The sequence below is a fragment of the Salarias fasciatus genome, chromosome 23 (genome assembly GCF_902148845.1).
Source record: "Salarias fasciatus chromosome 23, fSalaFa1.1, whole genome shotgun sequence".
Taxonomy (NCBI): Eukaryota; Metazoa; Chordata; class Actinopteri; order Blenniiformes; family Blenniidae; genus Salarias; species Salarias fasciatus.
The window spans coordinates 39,780,826-39,807,388 of NC_043766.1; the positions used below are offsets into that span (position 1 = coordinate 39,780,826).

General features: G+C 44.6%; 2 protein-coding genes and 2 long non-coding RNA genes across 5 annotated transcripts in view; 2 read left to right on the top strand and 2 right to left on the bottom strand.

Annotated features, from left to right (window-relative positions):
- Nucleotides 1–26,563, bottom strand: part of LOC115382203 (NLR family CARD domain-containing protein 3-like) — a 617,169-nt gene that overhangs the window by 316,659 nt on the left and 273,947 nt on the right. The gene's annotated exons all lie outside the window — the stretch shown is intronic.
- Nucleotides 1,791–26,323, bottom strand: LOC115382207 (NLR family CARD domain-containing protein 3-like). Its single transcript, XM_030083909.1, has 3 exons — nt 26,272–26,323; nt 4,189–5,983; nt 1,791–2,564 (listed from the first exon to the last, which is right to left on the bottom strand). The coding sequence occupies exons 1-3, from the start codon at nt 26,306–26,308 to the stop codon at nt 2,384–2,386; spliced, it is 2,013 nt and encodes a 670-aa protein (XP_029939769.1). The 5' UTR covers nt 26,309–26,323; the 3' UTR covers nt 1,791–2,383.
- Nucleotides 15,591–16,351, top strand: LOC115382258 (uncharacterized). Its single transcript, XR_003930518.1, has 3 exons — nt 15,591–15,719; nt 15,967–16,103; nt 16,211–16,351. It is a non-coding gene; the product is annotated as an uncharacterized LOC115382258 (long non-coding RNA).
- LOC115382261 (uncharacterized) lies at nt 16,922–18,316 on the top strand. The gene is made up of 3 exons (XR_003930521.1): nt 16,922–16,975; nt 17,942–18,075; nt 18,256–18,316. It is a non-coding gene; the product is annotated as an uncharacterized LOC115382261 (long non-coding RNA).

The following is a 26,563-nucleotide window of genomic DNA, read 5'->3' on the forward strand; positions in this document are numbered from 1 at the left end:
ACTGAGACAGGAGGTTGGCTACCACAATGTTGAGCTGAACAGTGAGAGTGAAGAGGAGGAACATCTACAAGTTGAGGGACCAGATGTCACCAACCCACCTCTTGGAAATGGAAGTGAACTTGAGCAACCTCATCCAGAGGACAGAAAAGTTGTCCCTGGCCTAACCCCTGATACTGATGAGCAGACATTCAGAAGGTCCACACGAGATAGGCGGCCAGCAACACTGTTCACCTACGATACGTTAGGTCAACCTTCTGTCCAGACACATCCCTCAGTCAGTGGCGTAGAGGTTTTTGAGACACCAAACATGACACTTTTGGGAATGCAGCCATACCCTTTCTCACCCTATCCCATCCCACTGTCCCACCACATCCCATCACCGTACCTACCACACCCTTACATGTTGCCAGTAGTTCAGGCTAAGCCCATTTACCCATTTTAGGAAGTGTAAGTGAAGCACTTACAAGAAAGTTAAAGTGTTGAGTCTTGTTTATGAGAATTAATGTGGAATAATTGAAGTTAAAATGTCGGGAGCATTTTCTTTTTTTTGTTGGGGAGTGTGTGATACCCACGAATGTGTAATCAGAGTTATAAGGTTTTTCTGTTTTCATTTTTTGAAGAAAAGGTCACATTTCTGTGTTTTTGAGATACTTGTGGACATATACATGGTACAGTGTCAAAAGTTGACCACAAGGGGGAGTGCCAACCCTGTTGGGCGTGAGTTTTATGGACCCGCGAGGCTTCGTCCCTCAGACAGAGGACGGCCTGCTTGGCGGAACCATCTGTGGACTCATGTCTCTGTTTCTCCTGACTAAAACAGGTCAGTATGATGCAATAATTAATTGTAAAACATTTCGAAGGACTTCTGAAAACCTTTCTATTCTTGTTTTGGTGAAGTTGGAGGTGGAAGATCTGAGTTTTGATTGTGTTTAAAAGTTTTTGGTGATCATCATGGCAGCTGTGTTTAACAAGATGGCCACCGCCATGAAAATGCCGTGTTTTTACTTTAATATTGCTCCCAGACATCAATTTAAATATTTCCACAAATGTAAATATTGTTTGAGTGAAATGAATGAGTTTAAGTTGCTGAAATGTTTGCTATTTTGTAATTTTGTATAGGTAAACCTGTTTTTATAGTTACTTGTGCTGTGTATGTTTTAAATGTGTGTTCTGAAAAAAGTAAATGGTTTAGTAGGCCAATTTAAGTGTTAAAACCACTGGTTAAATGCATTTTTTTCAGTTGATGAGCAGCTGTAGTTAAGAGGAATGAAGCTCACATCAAGATTTTTACCATCAGAATTTATAATGGAAGGTATTTTCTGTATGAAAGCATATTGTTTCTGCCACCATAAATTATGGTTATTCTAGCAGCTGACTTGTTTGTTGTTTGAACGCTGACTTTGTGATTTGTTTGGAAGTTGTCTATGGAGAATTGAAAGACATGGGATGTGAAATGAAGTATTTGAAATGTTGATTGAAATGAGAGAAAAATGAATGATTGTCTGTCCAATAAAGACAGAGGACGGCCTGCTTGGCGGAACCATCTGTGGACTCATGTCTCTGTTTCTCCTGACTAAAACAGGAAATTACATCTGTTTACGGGCCACACGAGGCGTGGGGTCTGTAACACATGTGACTCGAGAATATTATGAAGATTTGAGTTATAGTGGTCAACAGAACCATTAACTGATGGGAACTGTGGGACTGATGAGATTTCCTGTATGTCATGGTTGAAGAGTGTAGTGTCTATTTCTTTTAAGTTTCTGAACTGGATTTGACGTCTTGTTTTCAGGTGAGAACCTGCTCGGGGCAGTTCCAGAGAGATGGCCTGATGGTCCGACATTCCCAGATCACAGACTTGCAAATTAGTGATTGCAGGAGCAGTGTCGGTTATGACAAGATCGAGTGTATGGCCTTTTGCGTGAGTGGGTACTGAGACATGCTGGGAGAGATGCAGTTAGTCCAGGAGTTCAAGGAATTCTGCAGTCGGGCGATTTGTAGGACAGTGAACATGCAGACTTCAAGTTTTTAAGGTTGCCTCACTTATAAGTTTCATATTAGAAAAATTTTCTAAAGACTGTGTTTGTGCATTTACTGTCATATATTGTTCACCTGAGTTAGTAAATTATCCAATTTTCATTTTGTTCAAATTTACAAAGGATCTGATGTCTGGTTTGACCGTCACAATTATTACTGACGAGTTCCATAGAAAACAGACATAAACTTTATAGAATGTATCGTTATCTTTTCCATGTGGGTGTGGTTTGACTTCTCAGTAATACTGGATGTCGAGATGTTACAAGGTTACACTGAGATGTTCTACAGATGTTCTGCAGATGTGAGGAGGAGAACAGAGAGTGGTGGGAAATATTTAACAATCATGTCAGAACCTGAGAGTCTCCAGTGAGCAGTGTGGATCCTCCAATGGAGCAGACAGCTTCTCCACTCCTGAATCCTTCAGCTGGTTGTTACTCAGGTCCAGATGTGTCAGACTGGAGGACTGAGAGCTGAGAACTGAGGACAGAGCTCCACAGCTTCTCTCTGACAGACCACAGCAGCTCAACCTGAAGAAGAAGCAGCAATGAAAACCAGCTGACTGGACATCAGGGACAGAATGTTTGGTTTTAATTATGAGACAAAAATATTTTTTCTCAGGTAAATGGAGGATTGTTTATCATTTCAGTTTGGATTTGTACATTGTGTTTTGCCATCCTGCACAAAAAAAGTCAGACATGTTCACATTTATGAAAATGTAGAAAAACATTTTCATGGTTTTAAAAAGTGGTTTCTATTTGTGGAAAAGAAAAGTGAATTTCCTTTGCAAACATCCTGTTCACAGATACAAACACAAAACTACATGAAAGACTCTGAAGTTCCAGTGAGAACTTTGTCCTTGTGAAGCTGAAGCGTCCAGTTTGTCTTTCTGTCCTCCCACACTGCAGCAGACTCTTCAAGGGGAGCAGAGTTTCAGCAGGAGTTCAAAACATGAAATGAATCGTCTCCTGCTTCTGGTTTGGAAATTGTAAATCAAAACAGAGAAAAGGAGCCTTCATGTGATTTTCTATTCTGTGTTTATTAAACAGCAGTGTGAGAGCCATCGGGAGTCAGCTCACAGAACTGTTCTACACTACATCTGCTCAGTCTGGAATCAAATGAGGCCACTAAGAATCTGATCACACTGAAAGCTGAATTAAAATGAGGAGCAGCTGGAACTACCAATCAGAGAGAACTTCATCATGGATTCACAGCATAGCGACCGCCGCCCCAATCCTCCCCCCATGGGATGATTGTGGCTTCTTCCAGAGGACAAACACTCCAGACAGAGAGACCTGTTCCTACACAGAAGACACTCATGGACTCAGCTGCTGTTTGGACCACAATCACCACCTGCTGACAAACACACCCTGCATCACATGGCATTCTCAGGGCTACACACTACACATTACTCACAACCCCCCCTGCAGTGTCCCCCACCCCACTGAGACCATGAAAGGTCAAGGGAGGGTTTCCCTGCTCCCATCCAAACAAAAAGACCCCTCTTGTTATGATCTCCAGTGTCTCAGTCAGATGTATAATGTCTCAATGCTCCTCCTCATCACACGCTGTTTTGTGAGCATCCTGGACTCGTCCTGCTCTGTCAGCAACAATGAATATTGATACTCATTTGACTTTTTGTAGTGCTGGGCAACGATTACATTTCTTAATCAAGATTTTTTCTGTGATTATTCGCATTATGCGCAAAATACAACAATGAATTCAAAAGTACTCTGTAATGATCATCATGCCCCCACCTGGGAACAGGGTGGGGCCGTGACGCATGACTTCATTATAGCATATAATGAGGAATGAACCATGTTTCACCACAGAAAGTGCAGTGGCTGTGTGTGTTTTTGTGACGCTCAGCTGGAGGGAGGGGTGGCGGGGGGGGGGGTGGCGGGGGGGGGGGGGGGTATGTTGCCTGGTCTTGTGACTCTCCAGCTGTGAACAGAATGTGTGCAATGGAACTGTTCTTTTTTTTTTTTTTTTTTTTTTTTTTGTGCATGTTGATTCTTACAATCAGAAAACCCCTCTGCCACAAATTCAGGAATTAAACATTTTCAGGCAAAATTCTTTGATGGGATGGGAAAACTTGGTGTGCAATAAAACTGAGTCCATACTGTGGTCCATATTTGTTCCTGAAGTACGTACAGAGCTTTGTTGGAGGCTTTGACCACTGGCAGCAGCTTCAGAAGAGCCTCCTCTGAAGCAGAGTATTTCTTCAGGTCAAACTCCTTCAGATCTTCTTCTGATGACAGTAAGATGAAGACCAGAGCTGACCACTGAGCAGGAGACAGTCTATCTGTGGAGAGACTTCCTGAACTCAGGGACTGTTGGATCTCCTCCACCAGAGAACCATCATTCAGTTCATTCAGACAGTGGAACAGATTGATGCTTCTCTCTGCAGACAGACTCTCACTCAGCTTCTCCTTGATGTACTGGACTGTTTCCTGATTGGACTGTGAGCTACTTCCTGTCTGTGTCAGCAGACCTCGAAGAAGACTCTGACTGGTCTCCAGTGAAAGACCCAGGAGGAAGCGGAGGAACAAGTCCAGGTGTCCATTTGGACTCTTCAAGGCCTCGTCCACAGCTCTCTGATGGAGATGGTGGAGCTGAGGCTGTTGTGGAGATTGTTGAATGGTTGTTTGTTTCTCTTCCAGCAGGTTGATTCCAGAGTTGATGAAGGTCTGATGGACATGAAGAGCAGCCAGAAACTCCTGAAGGCTCAGATGGATGAAGCAGAACACCATGTCCTGGTACAGGCCGCTCTCCTCTCTGAAGATCTGTGTGAACATTCCTGAGTACATTGAGGCTGCTCTGAGATCGATGCCACACTTTTTTAAATCGGACAGATAGAAGATCAGGTTTCCTTCCTCCAGCTGATCAAAAGCCAGTTTTCCCAGAGACTCTATCATCTCCCTGCTCTCTGGACTCCAGTGTGGATCTGTGGCAGCTCCTCCATCATACTTGACCGTCTTGACTTTGGCCTGGACCACCAGGTGGTGGATGTACATCTGAGTCAGGGTCTTGGGCAGCTCTCCTCCCTCTCTGCTCTTCAACACCTCCTCCAGAACTGTAGCAGTGATCCAGCAGAAGACCGGGATGTGGCACATGATGTGGAGGCTTCGGGAGGTCTTGATGTGGGAGATGATCCTGCTGGCCTGCTCCTCCTCTCTGAACCTCCTCCTGAAGTACTCCTCCTTCTGGGGGTCAGTGAACCCTCGGACCTCTGTCACCATGTCCACACAGTCAGCAGGGATCTGATTGGCTGCTGCAGGTCGTGTGGTGATCCAGAGGCGAGCAGAGGGAAGCAGTTTCCCCCTGATGAGGTTTATCAGCAGAACATTCACTGAGGTGGACTCTGTAACTTCAGTCAAGAAGTCAGTGTGCTGGAAGTTCAGAGGCAGTCGACACTCATCCAGACCATCAAAGATGAAGATCACCTGGAAGTCTTCAAAGCTGCAGAGTTCTGCTTCTTTGGTTTCAGTGAAGAAGTGATGAACAAGTCCCACCAAGCTGAACTTCTTCTCCTTCACTACATTCAGCTCTCTGAAGCTGAATGGAAATATGAAGTGGATGTCCTGGTTGTCTTTGTCTTCAGCCCAGTCCAGAGTGAACTTCTGAGTCAGGACTGTTTTCCCAATGCCAGCCACTCCCTTTGTCAGCACTGTTCTGATTGGTTCAGATCTTCCAGGTGGGGCTTTAAAGATGTCTCCTGGTCTGATGCTTGTTTCTGCTCTGTCTGCTGTCCTGGATGCTGCTTCAATCTGTCTGACCTCATGTTCCTGATTGACCTCTGCAGCCCCTCCCTCTGTGATGTGGAGCTCTGTGTAGATCTGGTTCAGGAGGGTGGACTCTCCTTGTTTAGCGACTCCCTCAAACACACGCTGGAACCTCTTCTTCAGATCGTGTTTCAGCTTCTTTTGGCAGACTCCAGCAAAAGTTTCTGAAAAGAAGACAATAGCAGGAATGAGTTGAGTGGATTTGACATTGAATGTGAAGATGAAAGTTTATTAGTGGAGATATTTCTCCTCTATCAGATCAATCCAATTCCTCAGAGGAGACCAAACAGCCTCTGAGCTCTTGCATGTGTCCATTCATTCATTCATTCATTTTCTATTGCATATTCGGGACTTGGGGCAGGAGCCTAAGCAAGCATACTCAGACTTCACTGAGCCAACACACTTTCTCTAGTTCTTCCAGGGAGAATTTCAAAGTGTTCCCAGTCCAGCCAAGAGACATCGTCTCTCCGGTGTGCCACAGGTCTTCCCCAGGGCCTCCTGGGACATGCAGTGGACAACTCCGAAGAGAGGTGTCCGGTAGACATCTGGAATAGATGCTTGAGCCAAATCAGCTGGACCGTCTGGATGTGGAGGAGCTCTGGCTCAACTCATGTCTGCTCCCTGGTGATTGAGTTCCTGCCCCTTGCTCTAAAGGAGCACCCAGCCACCCTATGGAGGAAGCTCTTTTAGGCCGCATGTATGTGACATCTTGTCCTTCCGGTCATGATCCAGAGTTCTTCACCACAGGTGAGGGTAGGAACCAAGATTCATGGGTAAACTGAGAGCCTTGCTTTACAGCTGAGTTTCTTCTTCATCGAAATGGACTGCATTACAGCAGACGCTGCACCGATCCACTTATCAACTCAACTTCCATCCTCCCCTCACTCGTGAACAAGACCCTGAGATACTTGAACTCCTCCAGTTGGACCAGGGTCTCTCCGCTGACCCAGATTGGTAGACCACCTTTTTCTAGTCGAGCACCCTGGCCTCGGCTGTGGAGGTTCTGATCTTCATCTCTGTCGCTTCACACTTGGCTGCAAACCATCCTACTCCATGAAATCCATAAAATCCTGTGGTGACCAAACCGGACCCCCTCCAGCTCCTGGCAGAGCCAAGACATTCTGTCCGTAAAGATCATGAACAAAACAGGTGACAAAGGGCAGCCCTGATGGAGTCCAACATACACCGGGAACATGTCTGACTTCCTGCCAGCAGTGTGGACCAGACTCCTACTTCAGTCATACAGAGACCGGACGGCCCTTAAAAGAATACTTCGAAGATTTTGGACCCACGCCCTATCCCTATCATTTACACAGTGAGATAAGCTCATAAATACCTTCTTTGTGTCCGTTCGTCCAGTGGCTGGATCCCAGCTGTTAGCATCGTAGTCAGCTTAGCTCAACTGCAGGAGGTGAAGAGGAGGATCTGCACAAGCATAGTGCTCCGCGGAAGGATATACCAGCGCACAGCGGCTGAGTCTACGGCTTCTACTGCTGTGCTCCGGTATATCCTTTCGTGGAGCACTGCACATGCGCAGGTCTGTGTGTATCAAAACGTTATTTTAACGGATTGAAAAGAAAACACATTTTTTTAAACGTTTTATTCGGATTTACTTCAAGTGCTCATAGGCCATCCCCTGGACCACTGGAAGGAGTATTTTGTCCACTTTCGTCAGTCCGGCTCTGTCTCCTCTTCACTTCCCGCAGTTGAGCTAAGCTAACTACGATGCTAACAGCTGGGATCCAGCCACTGGACGAACGGACACAAAAAAGGTATTTATGAGCTTATCTCACTAAATGATCGGGATCGGGCGTGGGTCCAAAATCCTTGGAGTATTCCTTTAACTCATTGACTGCCAAAGACATCTTTCAATAAGTTATGTCGACTGCCAAAGATGCCGATCGATGGCCTTTGCTCAGTGGTGGCCACAGCTAACCAAAAAGTTAGCTTCGATAACCGTTCTTCCGCTAACTGAAAATGTAGGAAAGGCCACAAAGTTTGTTTATAGTTTGTAATCTGTCTCGAATGAATGTATCTAGTTGCCACGGGGTTATAGGTCATAGAGGTGTTTAAGTCACACCGCCACACCACCACGCCCCCCTTACCTGTAGCTCAGTGCCGACACGATGGAGCCGCAGGCTTTCCAGCTCGCACAGGTGCTGGAAAGGGAGCTGACTCTCGACATCAACCGGGTGACTCTGTGGTCCGATTCCACTACAGTCCTGAGGTGGTTAAAGTCGGACTCATACCGGTTCAAGGTCTTTGTCGGCACCAGGGTGGCGGAGATCCAAGAGCTTACTGACAGACATGCTTGGCGATATGTTGATTCGGCAAGGAATCTGGCTGATGACTTGACCCGAGGGAAAACATTGAACGAGCTTGCCACACCAAACAGATGGAGCCAGGGACCCTCTTTCTTCCTGTCAAGTCCCGACCGTTGGCCAGAGGACCCTAAGGAGGAGCAGGAAGAGGATGCCTCAGAGCTACGTAAGGCAACCTTCTGTGGCATTCTGGCTGCTGCCTCTCCTCCTTCAGCAGATCTGAGCCAGTACAAATCTTGGAAGGAGCTGCTGGAAGGTACAGCACGGAGGCTGCATGGGGTGGCAGACACAAAGGACCCTATGACCGCAGCTGAATACTGTCAAGCTGAGCGGAAGATCCTGCAGCAGGCTCAGCGGGAAAGTTTCGCCCAGGAGTACCACCTGTTAAGGGCCGGAAAGCTGGTCCCAAGGAGTAGCCGACTCTTTGCCCTGTCTCCAGAGTTGGATGAGCAAGGAGAGCTCATCCGAGTCGATGGACGACTCCGGCGTGCGCAAGATTTGGAGCTAGCAATGCTTCATCCAGTCATTCTAGATCCTAAGCATCCAGTGACTCAATTGCTGATTCAGGATTTCGACCGTCGCTTGCATCACCTCGGTCCTGAGTGAGTGTTTGCAGAGATCCGGCGTTCCTTCTGGATCCTGAGAGGGCGTGAAGCAGTCCGGCGCCACCAGCACAACTGCGCTGACTGCCAGCGGTGGAGAGCAAACCCTACAGTGCTGAAGATGGCCGACCTGCCCGCTGCCCACCTGCGTTTATTCAAGCCTGACGTTTCACTCAATGGGTATGGATTGTTTCGGACCCTTCGAGGTGAAAATTGGCCGGCGTCTTGAGAAGAGGTGGGGCATAATCTTCAAATGGGCATAATCTTCAAATGCCTCACCATGAGAGCGGTTCACCTGGACCTCCTCACCGACATTGACACCGATTCTTTCCTGATGGCACTCCGGCGCTTCATCGCTTGTCGAGGAACCCCAGCAGAGCTGTTCTCGGACCAAGAGACCAACTTCAGGGATGTTGAATGGGAGCTTCGTGAGACCTTCCAGAAGCTTTCCCCGGAACTGCAGCAGCTCCTGGCCCCACAGAAGATCGCCTACTACTTCAGCCCTCCTGTGTCGCCCCATTTTGGTGGGGTGTGGGAGAGAGAGATCAGATCAGTAAAAAGTGCCCTCTACAGCACGGTGGGCACCCAGCCGGTACCAGAGGAGGTGCTCCGCACCGTACTTATAGAGGTTGAGAGGATCATGAACAGCAAACCCTTGGGATATGTTTCCGCCGACGCCAGGGACCCTGACCCCATCACACCCAATGTCCTTTTGATGGGGCGGCCCAACGGATCGTTGCCTCAAGTGGTCTACCCAGAGACAGAGCTCATCGGCCGCCATCGCTGGAAACACTCCCAGGTTCTGGCTGACCACTTTTGGGCCCGTTTCATCCGACTGTATATCCCCAGCCTGCAGGGGTGCCAGAAGTGGCAGGCCACGACTGAGGGTATAGCACCAGACTGCGTGGTGATGATTGCCGACTCTCACCTGCCACGAGCCCTCTGGGAGGGTGGTCAAGACTCATCCCAGCTCGGATGGGCTCATCAGGTCTGCCGACATGAAGGTGAAGGAGCGAATCTACACCCGGCCAGTTGCCAGGCTGGTTGTTCTTCCTGCAGTCCCTTCCGGAGAAGAGGATGACTCCGCTCCAGTGCCTTCGGCCTAACTTGGACTTTGTCGCCTTTGTTTGTTGTTCAAATGTCCTGCGTACATTTGGGGGCGGCTGTAGGAAAGGCCACAAAGTTTGTTTATAGTTTGTAATCTGTCTAGAATGAATGTATCTAGTTGCCACGGGGTTATAGGTCATAGAGGTGTTTAAGTCACGCCGCCATGCCGCCACGCCCCCCTTACCTGTAGCTCAGTGCCGACACGACGGAGCAGCAGGCAGAGGACGGGGAGAAGCGATCAATCGGGAAGTTTGTGTGCGTCAGTGAAAAGAAAACCACACACACACACACACACACACACACACACACACACACACACCCACACATCCATGCTCACAAGTACAGTTTGTATGCCCGCTGAACTGTGAGTAAAAGCCTTGATTCACCTGCAACCTGCCTCCCACCTCATTACTCCTCACCCCAGAAGTAACAGACTGGACATAAACAGAAGATAATCCATAATTCCAGAACTAGTCCTAACCTCAACCGAGATTCCTTCACTACAGAAAAGTTAGCTTCGATAACGCTAAACCGATAAACTGCTAAAAGATTGAGGTGAAGCTAACAATGACCGCTAACCGCTAACAGCCTCACCCACAGCCGCTGCAAGCTCTGCAACAGGCCTGAACGCATTGGACGCATCAGCGTTGCGCACGGAGTTTCTGATTCCCTCCCATGTTAACCTATCTGACTGCCCGCACACAACGCGCAGGGGAGCGCCGCGGCTCACGCTCTGCAGCGCGGCTGCCGTGCGCCTGTCGTTCTGTTTTTCACGCGAGCCGCGAGCGCCGAGAGCGCCATTTGTCAAGCTGGATCAAGTAGATTGGACCAGACAGGAAGTCGAAAACAGAAAAGGCAAGATAATCTGGTCCATTTTCAAAATAAAATAAATTAAATGACGATTAGTTACGGACCATGTAGCTCGTCCGTCTATAATTTGTCACTTGAGTCAAATCACAAGAGAGATGGACACACACACAAACAGACATTCTCACGTACACACCCAATCAAACAAACAAACACACACAGACACACACACACACACACACACACACACACACACACACACACACACACACACACATGTTGGGGACGCATTGATGGAAAGATCCAGCTAAGGCATGAGCCGGAGTCATGTTGTCTGCGAATACTGTCCCCCTTTACAGAGGAGACATGATCCCCCGCTGTGAGACAGAGACACAGCAGACTTTGAAGCTCTCTAGAACAAAGGAGACGAACTTCCTCCCCCAGCGGGAGACCAGCACCATTTGGCGGTCCCACAAATCTAAAATGGCTGCCCATCTCAAACCCACCATGTGCCAGCCTGATCTCCCTCGAGATCAAAAGAACTATGGCGTCTGTTCCTCACCTCTGCATGAGAGGAAAAGCAGATAAGGGTGCAACACCACCGCCCACCTCATGAGGGCACTTTTGAGGCTCCTCCCCAGAGCAGAGGAGGGAGGACCCAGATCACCGTCTGATTGGCCAAGCAGACCCCAAGGGCGGGAGCTCCACCCGCCAGTCAAATAGAGTCACCAGAGGCGCCATCTTCAGTTTCAGAAAAAGTTTCTGTCTAGGAAGGGCGTGCACAGCACGTCTCTCCAACGGATTATACCCGGTACTGAACGGACCCGCTGGCCGGGACTTTTTGGACCACCTTTCCTTCATCGGTGAAACCCCTTTTTTCCAGCGGAGCAGAACGGCAGGGACTGCCCTGGAGTGGACCGAAGACACCAGCAGGACCGCACCACTGCAGCAGCCTCTGCCTCCCCCTTCTCCTCCTCCTGCAGCCAAACAAAAACCAGAGTCCAGTCCGGACGGACTGAACCTTTTCCTCCACGTGGACCCCTCCAAGAGCCTGAGGTTTTGTTGGACGCAACAGAATCCGACCGAGATCAGAGTAGGGTGACCACCTGTGCCGTTTAAGGCTATTTTGTCCCGCTATTTCAGCGTTTGTCCCGCGTCAAGCATATTAGGACAATGTCCCACTTTTCCATTCATTGGCAAAAAAAAAAAAAAGAATATAAACGAAATGAACCAGCCCAGAGCGGGTCTATACCTCTACCACTATAATCTGATCTGCAGTGGTTGCAGGAGACAATGACGTCCGTCCAATAGGCTGCGTTTTAAGGTACTAAGTCAAATGTGTACGCCCCAAACAAACACACGAGGGAGTGAGGGAAGTGGAGCGGGGGAGTCCGAGTGATGAAAGTAGAGTGGCGGAAGAAGATGTAAATGAAACGATGAGTGGACCACAGTCCAAAAAAAGAAAGTGTTCTTTTGAAAAGGAATGGACGTCGTCACACAGCTGGGTGAGACCAAATGACGAGCCCGACAAGGCCCTGTTCAGCTACCTGTTCAGCAGCAGCTTCTCCTGGTGGAGAAAATAATGTCAAACCACATGCTGGATGTGATTCTCATCAAAAAAAGGTCCGACAGCAAGAGACACCTAATATTAATGAGCCTCTGCAGTGAAAGAGAGGACCTACTGGAGGCTGTAAGGTCAAGCAAAAAGTATAAATTCAAGAAGAACTAAGGTGAGAGTCATATGTTTATGTATTCAAATGGTCAAATAAGCATGTTTTATTGTGTATGTATCTGATGATGCTAATATTTGTTGGCTGTTTTTCCTTCTGTGTTTCAGAAATGTGCCCTGAGCCTCTACACAGCGCTGCAGGAAGCTGACCTACTGAGAGAAAAGACACAGACTATTTCTTCTACCTTGTACACTACAGTTAAACATGAGATTTTATGTTGATATGTTTTTTCTCCACAGGTATTTTATTTAAGCCAAGATTTTCACACAGTGCGCTAGTTGAATTCTGTCAGTACACAGTAAATTTGCCAGTGTCAAAAATGCATAGTCAAAGTTTTTTAACTCTTTCAGAGTTCGTCCAAAAATGGACAGAGTAAAACTGAAGAAAAAAATGTCCAGTGTTGGTGAAAATAATTGGAGTTAATAGAGGTTTTACACTGTAAGTGTCACATGTTCAGTATTAAAGCAAAGTAACTCTCTCAGAGTGAATTTAACAACGATTAGAGTAGGATACCCGTCAGTGTTAAAAAAAAAAAAAAAAAAAAAAAAAAAAAAAAACACCTCTCTGGAAAGCTCCGCCAACCATTCTCCCCGGTCAACCTGAGGAAGAAGACTGATCGACCATCGGCATCCATCGACAGACTGCGGTAAGTTTTTGTAAAAGTTTTGCTATTGTTAGTTTATTCAAGCACAATCTTTGTAAGAATAAAGTTGCATCGTTGTTGTAATTCCTATACCGAATTTGGGATGGCTAACATGATGCGGGTCGGGAGCTAGCTTAATGCAGCAGCCATGTGGAGCTAATTTAGGCTGACGACTCAATGCAAAACTGAACGAACACGGCACAAGTTACTGTTAATGTCAGCGGGGCCGGCTGTTGTGGTGCGGTATGTGTCGTGGTTGCACTTTTATTGTAATGACATAGTTGCCACTGCTCGTGTCAAAAATCGGCTAAAGTAGCTGGTGTGTGTGTGTGTGTGTGTGTGTGTGTGTGTGTGTGTGTGCGTGTGCGCGCGAGCGCGGTAATGCAGCCAGGCTATGGGGAGATAAACGGAAAAGATGGTATTGAGATTTCGTCAAACGTGGCCGTGAATATATTGGTTTTCGGTATTTGTTATCGCAACAGGTGCTCCGGGCGCCGCGCACCTGATATTGTTAACCCGTGTGGTGTCAGTACATCAGCATCGCTGTCTGATGTCTGCTCTGCTGACTGGAGAGGTGGTGTTGTATGGAGAATAGCATGAATTGGAAATTTGCGAATCACACTAAATTGTGAGTGACTGTGTGTGTTATATTTTTACTAACGCATTGGCCCGAATGTATTCTCAAAAATGAGGTCGTGCTATAATCGAGGACTAGATGGAGCCAAAGAACCGGTGACCTGTACTGCCCCTGCTTCATGCAGTGGCTCAGCCGCCCCGTTAGGGGGAGCTAGTGAGCTGGACAGAGTGTAAGCCTACAGCAGTGTGAGAAGAAGACTGAGCAAGCGTGCCCGCGTTTGTTTTTCTAAGGTTCATTTTAAACAGCGCATCGAAAATATCTGTCTGTAAGTACTCAAATCTGCTTAGTTGATGTTCAGGATAGAGGTGAAACTGATACTTGTGAGTTTGGCCGTTTGTTTTGAAGTTTCAACGCAGATGCTAATTCCGTTAGCATGTTAATGGCGTTCCCTTTAATAGTTAGCATTGAGCTAGCGGCTTTGATTTTAAATACTGACTTGTTTTGTTTTTAGAAAGTGATGTATGTTGTGATACATCTTGTGTATTTGTTCACTTCTATGTATATCTGGCTTGTTTCAGTTTTGCAGCCTTCAGGAGAAAGTAATAAAAGCTCAGAGCAGCTGAAATCTCCTGCTTTCTCTCTGAAGAACTGTTCTCTACAGGCCAAACTGAACCCAGCATTCACATAGGGCATTAATGTTCATGAAGGTGAACAGAAATGGAATTTGATGGTTATGAAGTTATTTACATAATTAATGCAGTTATTGAACCTTTGAGGTACTTAATAGTTGCTTATTGTTGCTTATTTTGAAAAAGAGAATATATTTATTATTTAATAGTGCAGTAATATTTTTTTATCTTAAATCACTTGAAATGTTATCTCTGTTGTGAGTTTTTGAGTTTAAATAATTGTACAATAAAAAGTTCTCTTATGAGTAACCTAATTGTTTTCAACATATTTTTATTTTCACAAAATGATATTTGAAAAATAGGGGTCATCTTATGATCAGAGTCGTCTTATATTCGGGCCAATACAGTATTTTCATGCACACACTTGAGATGGCTTCATGTTCGTGCTGTTTGATAATTGATAGACATTTTCTGACATTTTTTTTTTCTTTCAGATTGCTTCTACTTCGCTGTGGTTCTCCAGTGGTGAGTATGCCATTGTATTTGATTATAAATGCCATTATAAATTCTGAAATTGGCCATTTCAGGTTGTCTGTTTTATGTCACAGTGTGTTGGGATCATAATATTTACCAGTTTGTTGCCGTTGCAGATACTGCCATGTTGATCAAAACCAGAATTTACAATGCACAGAAATATGTCAAGATAAAAGAGGCAAGCCTCAAGTAATTTTTAAATTCTGGTAAGCCACACTCAGCATTATAGTCAGTCAGTTGATAATGCGAAGGGAACTAAGAGTGTTTGTGTGTTCAGTATTTTTTATAACTTGAGAATAATCATCTTCACCTTTTTGGTCAGCATTTAACATCAGAATTTTGTAGTTGGCTTAGACAAGTTGTTTGTGCGGTTGTACACCATGATTCAATGCCTGCCAACATCAGTGCAGCATGCTGTCTCAGACCGTGCTCATGAAGCAATAATGATGTTTAGAATGTGCTTAGTCTTGAGCAGTATGGATTGATGGTTTGTTTGTCTGTCTTTGGTCATAGCTTTCTTGAAGTTCTCACTTCCACGTGTCAGTGAAGGAGTGAAGGTTTTTGATGGAACAGGAACTGAGGTGGATGAGGAGGTCTTCGCTGACACAGCGCAGCAGACTGACACTGGAATACTTACCATCAAGTTTGATGATGGTAAAATAGCTCTTTATTGATTATATTGAGGTCACTGTGTAATGGCATGTGTTGATAAATAAAACTTAAAAACTACAAATAAGTATTTTGTTCTGTTTTTCTCCTGAACTACAGATTGCAAGGAGACTTTGTCCAACAGCTCCCAAGAAAGAAATTCCAGTGAGCAGCCTGCTGGTAGTAGTGATGACACAATCATCCTTGAAATCATGTCCTGCAACTCAGATGACACAATCCTACTGGAAGAGAATGACACTCCAGCCAGAAAGCGACAGAGGGAAGATGAAGACTCTAAACATGTGAGTTGGTGTAGTTAATATTGCGTGAAGGGATTACTCTGGGAGTTACCGAAGTTTGTTACATGTATTTCAGTGGAAGCTTCTGGTCTTTCAAAGAGAGGAATGGGTGAGATATCTGATGATGAAAGTAATTGTTGAAGAAATGACAGCAGTAACTGACATATTGGGGGAGGCTGAGCTTCCCTTGCAGTTTAGAGAAATTGCCACTGAAGTATTGGCAGTAGTGAAAGGCTTGTCTTCTTCACAGGTGGTTGAACTGGCGCTAACACAGAAACCTGGGGGAGATCGTATCATCAAAGAGTACCACCGCACCAAAAGTCTGAGTGACTCCTCACGCCGACAAATGATCAATATACTTGTGGCTGACATGACTGAAAAGCATGGGTAATTGCCTCTGCCAGAATTTTTCCTCTGTGGTTTCCTTGTTATTTGCTCTACTGTGAAATTTTTGGAAGTTTGTCATTTAACAGTGTTGACTTTACATTTGTCAGGACGGCCCCACCACGGAATGTGAGGGAGATGTACGCCCGAGGTATAATCGAGCTCTTCCCATACCTGATGGATCCCTACTCTAAAAATGGATACGTAAGTGTTTGCATGAGAAAAAATTTTGTGCATGTGCTCATAAAATCAAGTACTGAATAATATGTTATTATTCAGTTTTGCATGAATATAACTTAATAATTTCAACTCATGTTCTGCATTTGGACTAATGAACCTGTTGTGATTTTGAAGGAACATTTCTATGATGGTGAAAGTGGAACTGGCTATTTGGCATGGCGGCTTAAAACTACTCAGAGAAGAAGCGCTTCAACAGAGAGCAGAGGACCGTCACGTCAGCTGACTGGAGGGCCAGCTTCCAGAAGAGAGGCTTCCTTTAGTCCTGAGATGACTTTAAGTGAAGAGCAATGCCAGCAGGCCATGGCCTTGATGAGATACAGTACTGACGAGTCCACCATCAAGCAGAAGATGAAAATTACATTCCAACATCGTCGCAGTATGGTTCTTGATGGAGAAAAATCTTCAGATGTCTTGATTGAATTTCCACTTTTCAAAGATGTCAAAGGCCTGGTAATTGAATGTGCAGTTATCCTTTCAGTGTTAATGACAAACACTTCTCTCTCAATATCTCTTAAATTTCTTTTCTCTCTCTCTCTCTCTCTTTTTATTTATTTATTTTTTTTGTTTGTTTTGCAGATCGAGCAAGACTTCATCCTACAATTTGGAGAAGATGTGGCGGCAAGATTTATGGAAAGGTTAGTCCCAACTGCAGTAGTTTCAGTCATAAACTAATTTTGAGTGTTAATCCAAAAGTTGTGTTGTGATGTGCTGCGGGCACATCGTGTTTTTTTTTACTTAAAGTTTCTCGTTTGTTTTTTTTGTTTTTTTTCCATTCAGGTATTTAGTGGATATTGATCCTGTTTTGTGTTTTGTTACTTTTTGAAAAAATTATCTTTTCCTTTTTTCTGTTTTCCGGTTGTGATTGGAGCGAGTCGCATCGCCGCGCTATAAATAGCAGCGTGGAGGCGGCGCTCTTGGTCGGGTCTGCCACTCTCTCTCTCTCGCTCGCTCCCACCTCATTACACCTGCCACGACAGGTGCGCCAGCCGGCGCGTCTCGGAGTCCGGCTCCGTCAGGCAGCATGTTACTGGCCACAGCATGCTAGCCAGCTAGCCGACTTGGTGTTTGCTTTTTCCTTCTTTTTCCTTTTTTTTGATCGCTGTCGTTGTTTTGTCCAGGTGTGACCAGCCGTCCCGTTTTCGTCTTTCTTTTGATCGGGTTTAGTTGGGGGTTTTTGTCTTTAGTTTGGACGAGGGATCAGCTTCGACGGCTGCATAGCAGCTGGGTGGTGAACTCGTCTTTTTCTTAAGTTTGGCTGGTGCATCTGGGCCTTCCTTTGTTTGATACTTTGTTTCCTGTTTGACACAATTCTTGGGCACGGGTGAAAAGGGTCCGTCTCTCTTCCAGAGCTCCGTCAACTTACAGCACGAAGACGCCGACTCTGTGGAGAATATCATTGTTTTGTCCTGTGTCCTTGAAGAATATGTTTGACTCTCCGGGTCATAACATGTGTGTTTTATTCAGTCGTATCTACACTTACCTTATAGAGGGAAATTTTGGTTCCTCGAATAATGGTTCCTTGATATTTGTGACACTCAGTGTATTTATTTTAACATTGATTGTCTTTCTCTCGCAATCTATGACTGTTTTTTTCTATCTAGATGGCCCACAACATTCAAGCAAAAGATCATTCAGCAGTGTAAGGCTCTCCCTTCTTCAAGTGACCTTGAAGAACTTATCCATTGTGCTCAGGTGACATCGGTTGAAGAGGAAATGGATGACGCTCGTGCCCTTGGTAGTGTCGTTCATTTTTTTAAAATTAAAATTTTTAATTTAAAAAATATTAAATAATTAAAAAAAAATTCTGTTTTTATTCAGTAATCTGTTTTTGGTGCAGCTACATTTAATATAATGACATTTTCAAATTGTAGCATAGTATGTTTATTTAAGTTTTAACTGTGATTTCCATGTACAGGCTGGGACAGTGATCTTTCATCAATTATCCTCCTCCTCCACCTGATACCTCCTTCAGCCCAAGGCCGGAAAAGACTGGGAAAGGTGTCTGCAGCCCAAGCTGAGAAGCATCTCGTCCTGCTCCAGAAGGTTTGTGGTTTTGCTTCAGAGGATGTTAAAAATGTTGTGGTGCAAAACTGTTCCGCAGAAATCTTGTTCAGCAACATTGATTATTTGTCATAGACAAAGCTTTTTATCTTTACAGTTAGCACTAAGAGAATGGACCTGTTTTTATCAGTTATTTTCAAGTTTTAATTTTGACTTACTCTTTATTTTCAGAATGGAACAAGCATTCAAGAACATGTTGATGCAATCAAATGCACCACTCAACCATACCTTCTTGCTGTTGGGATGAGGAGGAGCACCATCCATGAGTATTTCATCATTCTGGACAAGCAAGTCATACCATGCAACTCAACCAGTTCCCTAGGAGCTTTTGACGAACTGTTCAAGGCACACTTTGTATTCGGTACCATGTACCACCAGATGCTCCACAACATGTACACCTTCATTCAGACAACCATTTACAACATAGATGTTGGTAAATTCCAGGAGAGCCCACGTGTTGCTGAGGTGAGGGCCAGGCTGCTGCATAATTAGTAGACATTTGTCACGTTTCACCCACTATCAGTATTGTGAGTGACTTTCCTGTCATTCAGTAGTAACTGATACAATGGGCCTGATTTGTTTTGTTTGCCGTTGTCATTTTGTGGGAACCAATGCACTTGTGAGGCATATGCGCTTGAGTCATGGTTTGTATCCAGGCAAATCACTTCGCCTTAAATGTGTTCAGAGAGGATGTTGTCATGTTTTTAGTACCTTTTCTGGTTTAAGGAAACATTTAAACTCTTAAGCATGCTGAGAACATTGAGAGTGAAGTTGAAACAGGTAACGTTACTGACAGTTGTGAGACTGCAGATAACACTCTGTCAGAATATCTTGAAGGAGCGGCTAGTAGCTCTGTAGTCCTGCCAGCATCCAACATCAGTACTCATGATATGTGTGCGTCTGCGATTGCTCAGCTTCAAGTAGCTGGTGTAGGCCAGTCCACTTTAAACAATTTTGTTTCATCCATGGAAGAAATAATAATGGATGTACAGAATCAAACTAAAGATGCAGTTTTGAAATGCTTATCTTCTGTGGATACTAATGTGAAGTCTAAAATTGAACAAACTTTTAAAAAACTTGAAAACCCTTTCACAGCATTGAACACTCAGTCAAAACGTGATGCATATTTCAAACAAAAATGGAGAACTGTTGACCCTGTCGAAAAAGTACTTGGTGTCAGATTGGAAAACAGAAGAAACAGAAGCACTGGAACTTATGATCAGGTAGTTGTAACAGACAAATTTTCATATGTTTCAATTCTTGAAACACTGCAATCTATTCTCAGAAATCCAAACATCAGTGATATGTTTATGTCAAGTCACCCTCTCAAGGACAATGTGTATTTTGACATTAATGATGGGTTGCATATGAAGAAGAATCCTCTTTTTTCTCAAAAAAATAATGCATTGCAAATTCAACTGTTTTTTGACGAGTTCGAGACTGCTAATCCTTTGGGCTCCAAAAAAGGCATACACAAATTGGGTGCTATATATTTTACGCTCAGAAACTTTCCACCAAAGTTAAATTCATCGTTAGTAAACATACATTTGTGTGCACTTTTTCATGCCCAGGACATCAAAACATATGGTTTTGACACCATCCTTGAGCCCATCATAAATGACATAAAAGTGCTTGAAACCAATGGGATCAAAGTTCCCTTGTTCGGAAGTGAAGTTCATGGCAGTATTGTGCAGGTTACTGGTGATAATCTTGCTATGCATGGACTTTTTGGGTTTGTGGAATCGTTCAGTGCCCGTAATTGCTGTCGTTTTTGTATCATTGAGAAAAGTGAATTTCAAACTGTCTTCAGTGAAGATGACTCAACTGTGATATTACGGACGAAAGACATGCATGCTGAACATTGCCAGCTTATACAAACAAATGAGAGACGATGAGTGCTGGCGTCTGTTAATATTGTTGCTGCAGATAGTAAATATTGTGTTTTCTCCCATCATAACACATGGTATGACTATCTTTCTGAAGCACATTATTATTGACCATCATCAGCTTTTTAAACGCCTTTTTCCTACCAGAAATCTCTTGCCTAAACATCATCTCATGATCCACTATCCTCGATGTGTAAGAAACATAGGACCTCTTCTGCATGTGTGGTGCATGCGGTACGAAGCAAAGCATAACTTCTTTAAAACTCAACTCAAAAGTTTCAAAAATATCACAAAGACACTGGCCAGGAAACACCAGAAATACATGGCCTTGCACTGGGAATCTTTTAATCTGAGCAGAGTGAGTAACGGTCCAGGAAAGATGCTACAGCTGACAGAGGTGCAAGGAGGCCATGAAATTGCTGCCAAACTTAATGTAGACACATCTGCTAATGTTCTGTTGGTCAAATGGGTGAAGCATTATGGTTCTGAATATCGCCCTGGTTTACTAGTGTGTCTTGAGATGTGTGAGGAGTTGCCAGTATTTTGTAAAATCAGTGTTATTGTAATCAAAGATGAGCAAGTTGTATTTACTGGCACTGTTGTGGAAACTGTTTGTTTTGATGAACATTACCATGCCTTCAAAATTGTCTGTAAGCCATCCTCAGCACTTAAGGTCTTCAGTGTCCGAGAGTTGATTTATTTCAAACCAATGGACATTCAGACGGCATATGGACCAACAGATTTATCCTCATTTGTAGTGCCTTATTGCCATTTGATGTAACCTTGAACAGTCTTCGGAATCCAGGTTGTATTCTCTCCAGCTGAAAACCATTGTCTTGTTTTTGTTTTGTAAGGGTGTAGTGTCGTTTTGAAGCTCGAGCTATTCAGTCTTTTAAAATGCAATTTTCTCCATGTTTTTCTTATGGAGACTGAGCTTCTACATGTAATTTTCTCCTTATTTTTTAGTGGAGAATGAACTTTTCCGTGTGATCTTTTCTCCCTGTTTTTATTGGAGAATGTAGTAATTAAGTTGTCAATTTAAAGTGTGCTTTGAATAAATTTGGTAAAAATATAATGTGTGTTTTTTCACCACTGCAAACTACGCAAATACATTATATTACACTGGTAGGAGTCAGTTAAAAATCAACACTCTGTAGAGTAATTTCTTAATCCACATAGTGTTAAGGAGGTTTAACACTAGAACAGTTATTTAACACCAAAACTGAACACTTAACTCTTCAGTGTTAAATGTAAATAACACTATGATTGTTATTTCCCACATAGTGTAACACTTGATTGACACTGATTAGTGTAGTGTAGTGTAAAATATTAACTCCTGACAGAGTAAAATTAACTCTGAAAATTTAACTCTATGTTCAGTGTAAATTTAACACTCTGTAGATAGGGACCATATGTTCACTGAGGTAGTGTTAAAATTGACTCTTTAAGTGTTGTATTTACACTGGCAATTTTACTGTGTATGGGGTATGTTGGAAGCGCATATAGGCCTGTTGGTTATTGTCCTGTATACTTGAGAGGGTTTATGTTCGGCCTTTTCAGTGCTTTTAGAGGGATTATTAATGTTAATGTGTCTATATGTTTTACTTAAGTAAGTAAAACACATTTGTTACTTAATTCTGTGTGATGTTTCCTGAAAATATATAGACTACATATTAAATGTTTTGTTTTACTGGTCTTGTGGTCTAAACTGTGAAGTGTATGGTCAGGGTTTACAGATGGTTGCGTCCACCCCACCTTGTCCCTCCAAAACATGCCAGGTGTCCCACTTTGTGTCTTTCTGGAGGTGGTCACCCGAGATCAGAGCGACGGCTTTGATCTCCCCACCGAACACCTCATCAGTCACAGGACACACACAGCGCTGGAGAGCCGCTCGTTAAAGCCCCATCACACAAGGTTTGAGACCTGGGCGGGTTCAGGCTTAGTTAGCGGTGAAAATGCTTGTGTTTTTATTGTGAACCAGGACTGAAGCCCGTTCATGATATGCACGGTTGTTTTCCTTTCCTCATTTTTCTCCTCTCCTCGTGCGCTCCCGTGCGCACGCTCACGAGCACGCGCTTCCTCCTCACATCAGACGCAAGAAGCCGGCTAGCCGTGCATCTGTGCATGTGAGATAGAAAGACAGGCTCATCTTTCAAGCTCTGCTCTTACTAACACGAGATTAGTAGCTTCGAACTAGCGCGGTAGACCTCCGTCAGGAGCACGCACACACAGATCGCTCGCCCCCGCTTCTCTCTCTCTCTCTCTCTCTCTCTCTCTCTCTCTCTCTCTCTCCCTCTCCGTCTCGCCAGATCTCGTCTCACACTCCGTGCAGCAGATCCGCACACTGAGCTCCGCCAGCCGACCACCCACCAAGGGGAAGGTCCGGAGAACCCCTCCTCTCCCTCTCTCTCTCTCATCTACGCAGGCGTGGATCGCGGAATCCACACAGACGCCGCCCGTCCCCTCACCCTGTCTCTCTCTCTCCATTCTCTCTCTCTCTCTCTCTCTCTCTGTTTGTGTTAATTAGATGTATTAATTAGTAATAGACATTGTTAATAAATGCTCATTAACTGAACTGAACGACTCATTCTTGTTTTTGGTTTTGTGACAAATGTCCATGGTTGTATCAGCCTGTGCTCGATCTCACACCTTCTCTGATAATTTAACGGTTGTTTAGTCGAAGATTAACTACCAGCTTAAATTAGTTTTACATCTTTGAGACTGAAAATTGGTAATGAATGTTCCTCTGACAAGGTGGTGCCCCGGAATTATTAATTAAATAACCCACAGGTTTATTTAATGCATAATTCACAACTTCTCTCAGCTCATTTTCTGTAACTTAACCATTTCCAGTAATTGATAAATTTGTGGCATTATTGATTAATTAATAACACCTTGTTAATCAATAATTCAATGGTAAAATCACCCTGTGGTTTACTCCATTCCCAAATAGCTGATTATTTAACATTATTAACGAAAAAATAGCAGTTTATTCTTATTACGCCGTAATTGATTGTTATTGGTGATCCACTGTGAATGACCTGCAATTATTAATTGGTAAATCAAAATTTACCCAAATCAATAAGTAACTAAATTACTTAAAGTAATCATTACTTCCAGTAATCAATACTTTAGTAATTTATTCCCAATTACCAATTGTAAACCCCAACACACACACACACACACACACACACACACACACACACAGTGACAGAGATTCACGTGATGCAGAAAAAAAAGAGGACAGGAGGAGTAAACAGCGGAATCTTGAGTTCCGGGGCTTTCTAACAGTTTTTGAATTTTATCAATCGAACAAACGGAGTTATATGCTTTACAAAATCCATGTTTTTTCTAAACAATCTTCGGCGTCTTTTTAACCGTAGAGAAGAGACTTTTCATTACTTTGCACAGTAACGGAAGCATGTACGAGAGGCGTTAAGGTACCCTTGGAAACTAGAGTCAGCCTACATTGGTTCCCTGAGCTACCGCTACGCTAATGTGTAAATTTAGCGGAAGCTAATTAGTCTGCTAATGTTTTTCAAAGTTAGCTGAACAGCTAATCCGCGAATGAAAATGTTAGCTTCACTAATTAGTGGTCAGCTGATTAGCAGACTGCGCCCACCACTGCTTTTGCTTTTTGTTTGTTTTTTTTTTGTGTGTGTGTGTGAATATCAGAACTGAAGGCAATGTATTTCTGCCCCAGTTGGGGGCAACAGTTGGATTTTCCTCCAACCAGCAGTGGCAGATGTGCTGCTCTGAAGAAGAAGGGCATGGGCGCTGTGGGTGGAGAGGCAACATGGCGAAGTGTACGGTGAAATCAAGCAGGGAAAAACAATACAAGCAGCTGACAGTGGCTCAGGGTTTGTCTGGTAGTGGGTCTGCAGGAAGAAGTGTCGTGATTGCTATGGTTCACGGTGGTGAAGAAAACGCGGGCGATGCTCCACAAAACACAGGTGATCATAGCAATGATCCAGCTGTTAGCACTGTTGCATCCTGGAGCCGAACAGCAGAAGCAGTTCAGAGTGGGACGACTCTGGACCCGACCCGGATTCCTCAGACGAGTGGCTGCAGTCTGGATCGGTCAGCAGCAGGGATTCATCCCCACATCTGTGAGAATCCAGCTGAGTCGGCCAAGACCGCCTCTCTGGGAGTGCAGGTAAAGACGTTACAATGCCGTATTACTGTTTGTGCATGTGCGTGTGCACTCAGCCACACAGCAGAGGTAAGGTCTGGAAACCAGTGAAAGTCTCGGTGCTAAAAACGTTCTTTGGACTGAGTTTCCAAACCTTAAAATGTCCTGGAGGGTGGATAAGGTGGAGGCCACGCCCTATTTCAGCCAGACCATGATGAGGAACAGGCTTCAGCTGATCTGGAGATTCCTCAACCATAGCAATACATCACAGGACTCAAAACTTTGTCCTGTGTTGGACTACATTGTGGTGAAGTTCAGAGAGGTGTATCAGTCCTATAAAACTCAGGCATTTTCACTGAAACCACCTGATGTTCTACTGCCGATTTCTAAAGATGTAAATAAAGTCCAGAATCTTTTTTTTTTTTTTTTTGGAAAGAAGACAGTCTAAAGTTTCTTTAAATGGGTTCCATGTTTATGTTGTCCTAAAACTCAATATTCTGTGGGCCTTGAAAGTTCAGTGAAAATGCCCCAAAACCCTGGCAGTGTGGAGCGGTCTGCTCTGAACATGGCTGCAGTCAGTGAGTTAACAAGGAGCCCCGGACTCCGTCCTGCTGAAGCCCCCACAAGGAACCACAAGGGACATGGTCAAACACCTTCTCCAAAGCCACGAAACACACTGGACTGATTGGGCGAACTCCCATGAACCCTCTAGCACCCTATGGAGGGTCTGGAGCTGGTCCAGTGTTCCAGGACCAGGACGAAAACCACATTGTTCCTCCTGGATCCGAGGTTCGACTATCAATCAAATCCTCCTCTCCAGGACCTGGAATAGACTTTCCCAAGGAGGCTGAGGATTGTGATCCCCTATAGCTGGAGCACACCTTCCAGTCCCCCTTCCTGAAAAAGGGAACCACCACCCTGGTCTGGAAATCCAGAGACACTGTCCCTGATCACCATGTGATGTTACAGAGACGTGTCAACCAAGACAGTCCCTGCACATCCAGAGAGTGAGGGCTCTTTCACACCAGCCCTGTAAAATCCAGATTCTAGACCAAATCAGGACTGTCTGGAAAAATCTGACAATTTCTGCATGTTTGAAGGCTCCACTGAACTCTGATCCAGATCTTTCAGGGGAGCTCTGGACCCCTGGAATCACCCAGTCTCAGAGCGGACTATCTCACTCTCCAACAGCTGCAGTGAGAGGACGTCATGTGGAACAATGCATTTGAATAGCAGAATAAACTAAACCAACAGCGCCAGTCAGAAGAAGAAGAAGCTCAAAGAAAGAGTTAGAAACTGTCTGGAGGGCAGACAGAGACAAAAGACTATAAATCATGGTTATTTGTGGTTAGCCGTTAGCCGCTAGCTGGCTGCTGGGGTGGGACTCCTGGTGTTGGTCCACATCAACCAAATGAGCTGGATTTCTTCATCTGCCTGTCTGGTTATTGTTCATTTCGTCTGACAAATGAGCAGCTGCTGTAATTGCATGACATTGTCGGTGCGTTTGGTTTCTCAATGGTCTTCTCTTAAAAGTGCAGTGTGCCGCAATCCCAACCAAGAGAAAGTTCAACTGAAGAGTGAACAACCCCGCTCCAAATGACAGCTGAGGATGGATTTTCTTCAGCAGCAACAGATCAAACTGAAGTGATTATTGGGATGATGGATGTTTGCATGACATGAAGAGCAGAGTTCAGGATCTCTCTCGGTGCTGCTTGTTCTGGACTTCCTGTCTGTTTCCCACTGTGTGTGTGTGAGCTGGAAATGAGCTGTGTTCTTTGGATGGACTCTGTTTCTGCTGCTTTCTGCTGGAGCTGAAAACATTTCAGTGTTTGATGAGATCAAATCCTCTTACTGCTCCACAGACGCTGAGCCAGCTCCTCCTGCTTCATCCTCCTCAGGAAGTCCAGTGTGATCCTCAGAAATGACTCTCTGCTGCTCCTCTGCTCTTCATCCTCATCCTCCCTCTCACTCTCTGAGCATGCTGGGTAATCTGGACTCAGGAGCTTCTTCATCTTCTTCAGCTCCTCCTTCATGAAAGTCACCATGTTGTCCTCCAGCAGCTGGAACAGAGAAACATCTGGAGGTGACTTTGAGCCGAAACTGAGGACAAATTCAGTTTTTAGTGGAAATCTACTGTTGTTACC

Coding starts and splice junctions, on each gene's coding strand:
- LOC115382207 (XM_030083909.1), bottom strand. CDS start 26,308: ATGAAGCAGGAGGAGCTGGCTCAGCGTCTGTGGAGCA. Junction 5,984..26,271: donor GGCTCAGCGTCTGTGGAGCA/GTAAGAGGATTT, acceptor TCTTCTTTTCAG/AAACTTTTGCTGGAGTCTGC. Junction 2,565..4,188: donor AAAGCCTCCAACAAAGCTCT/GTACGTACTTCA, acceptor CTTCTTCTTCAG/GTTGAGCTGCTGTGGTCTGT.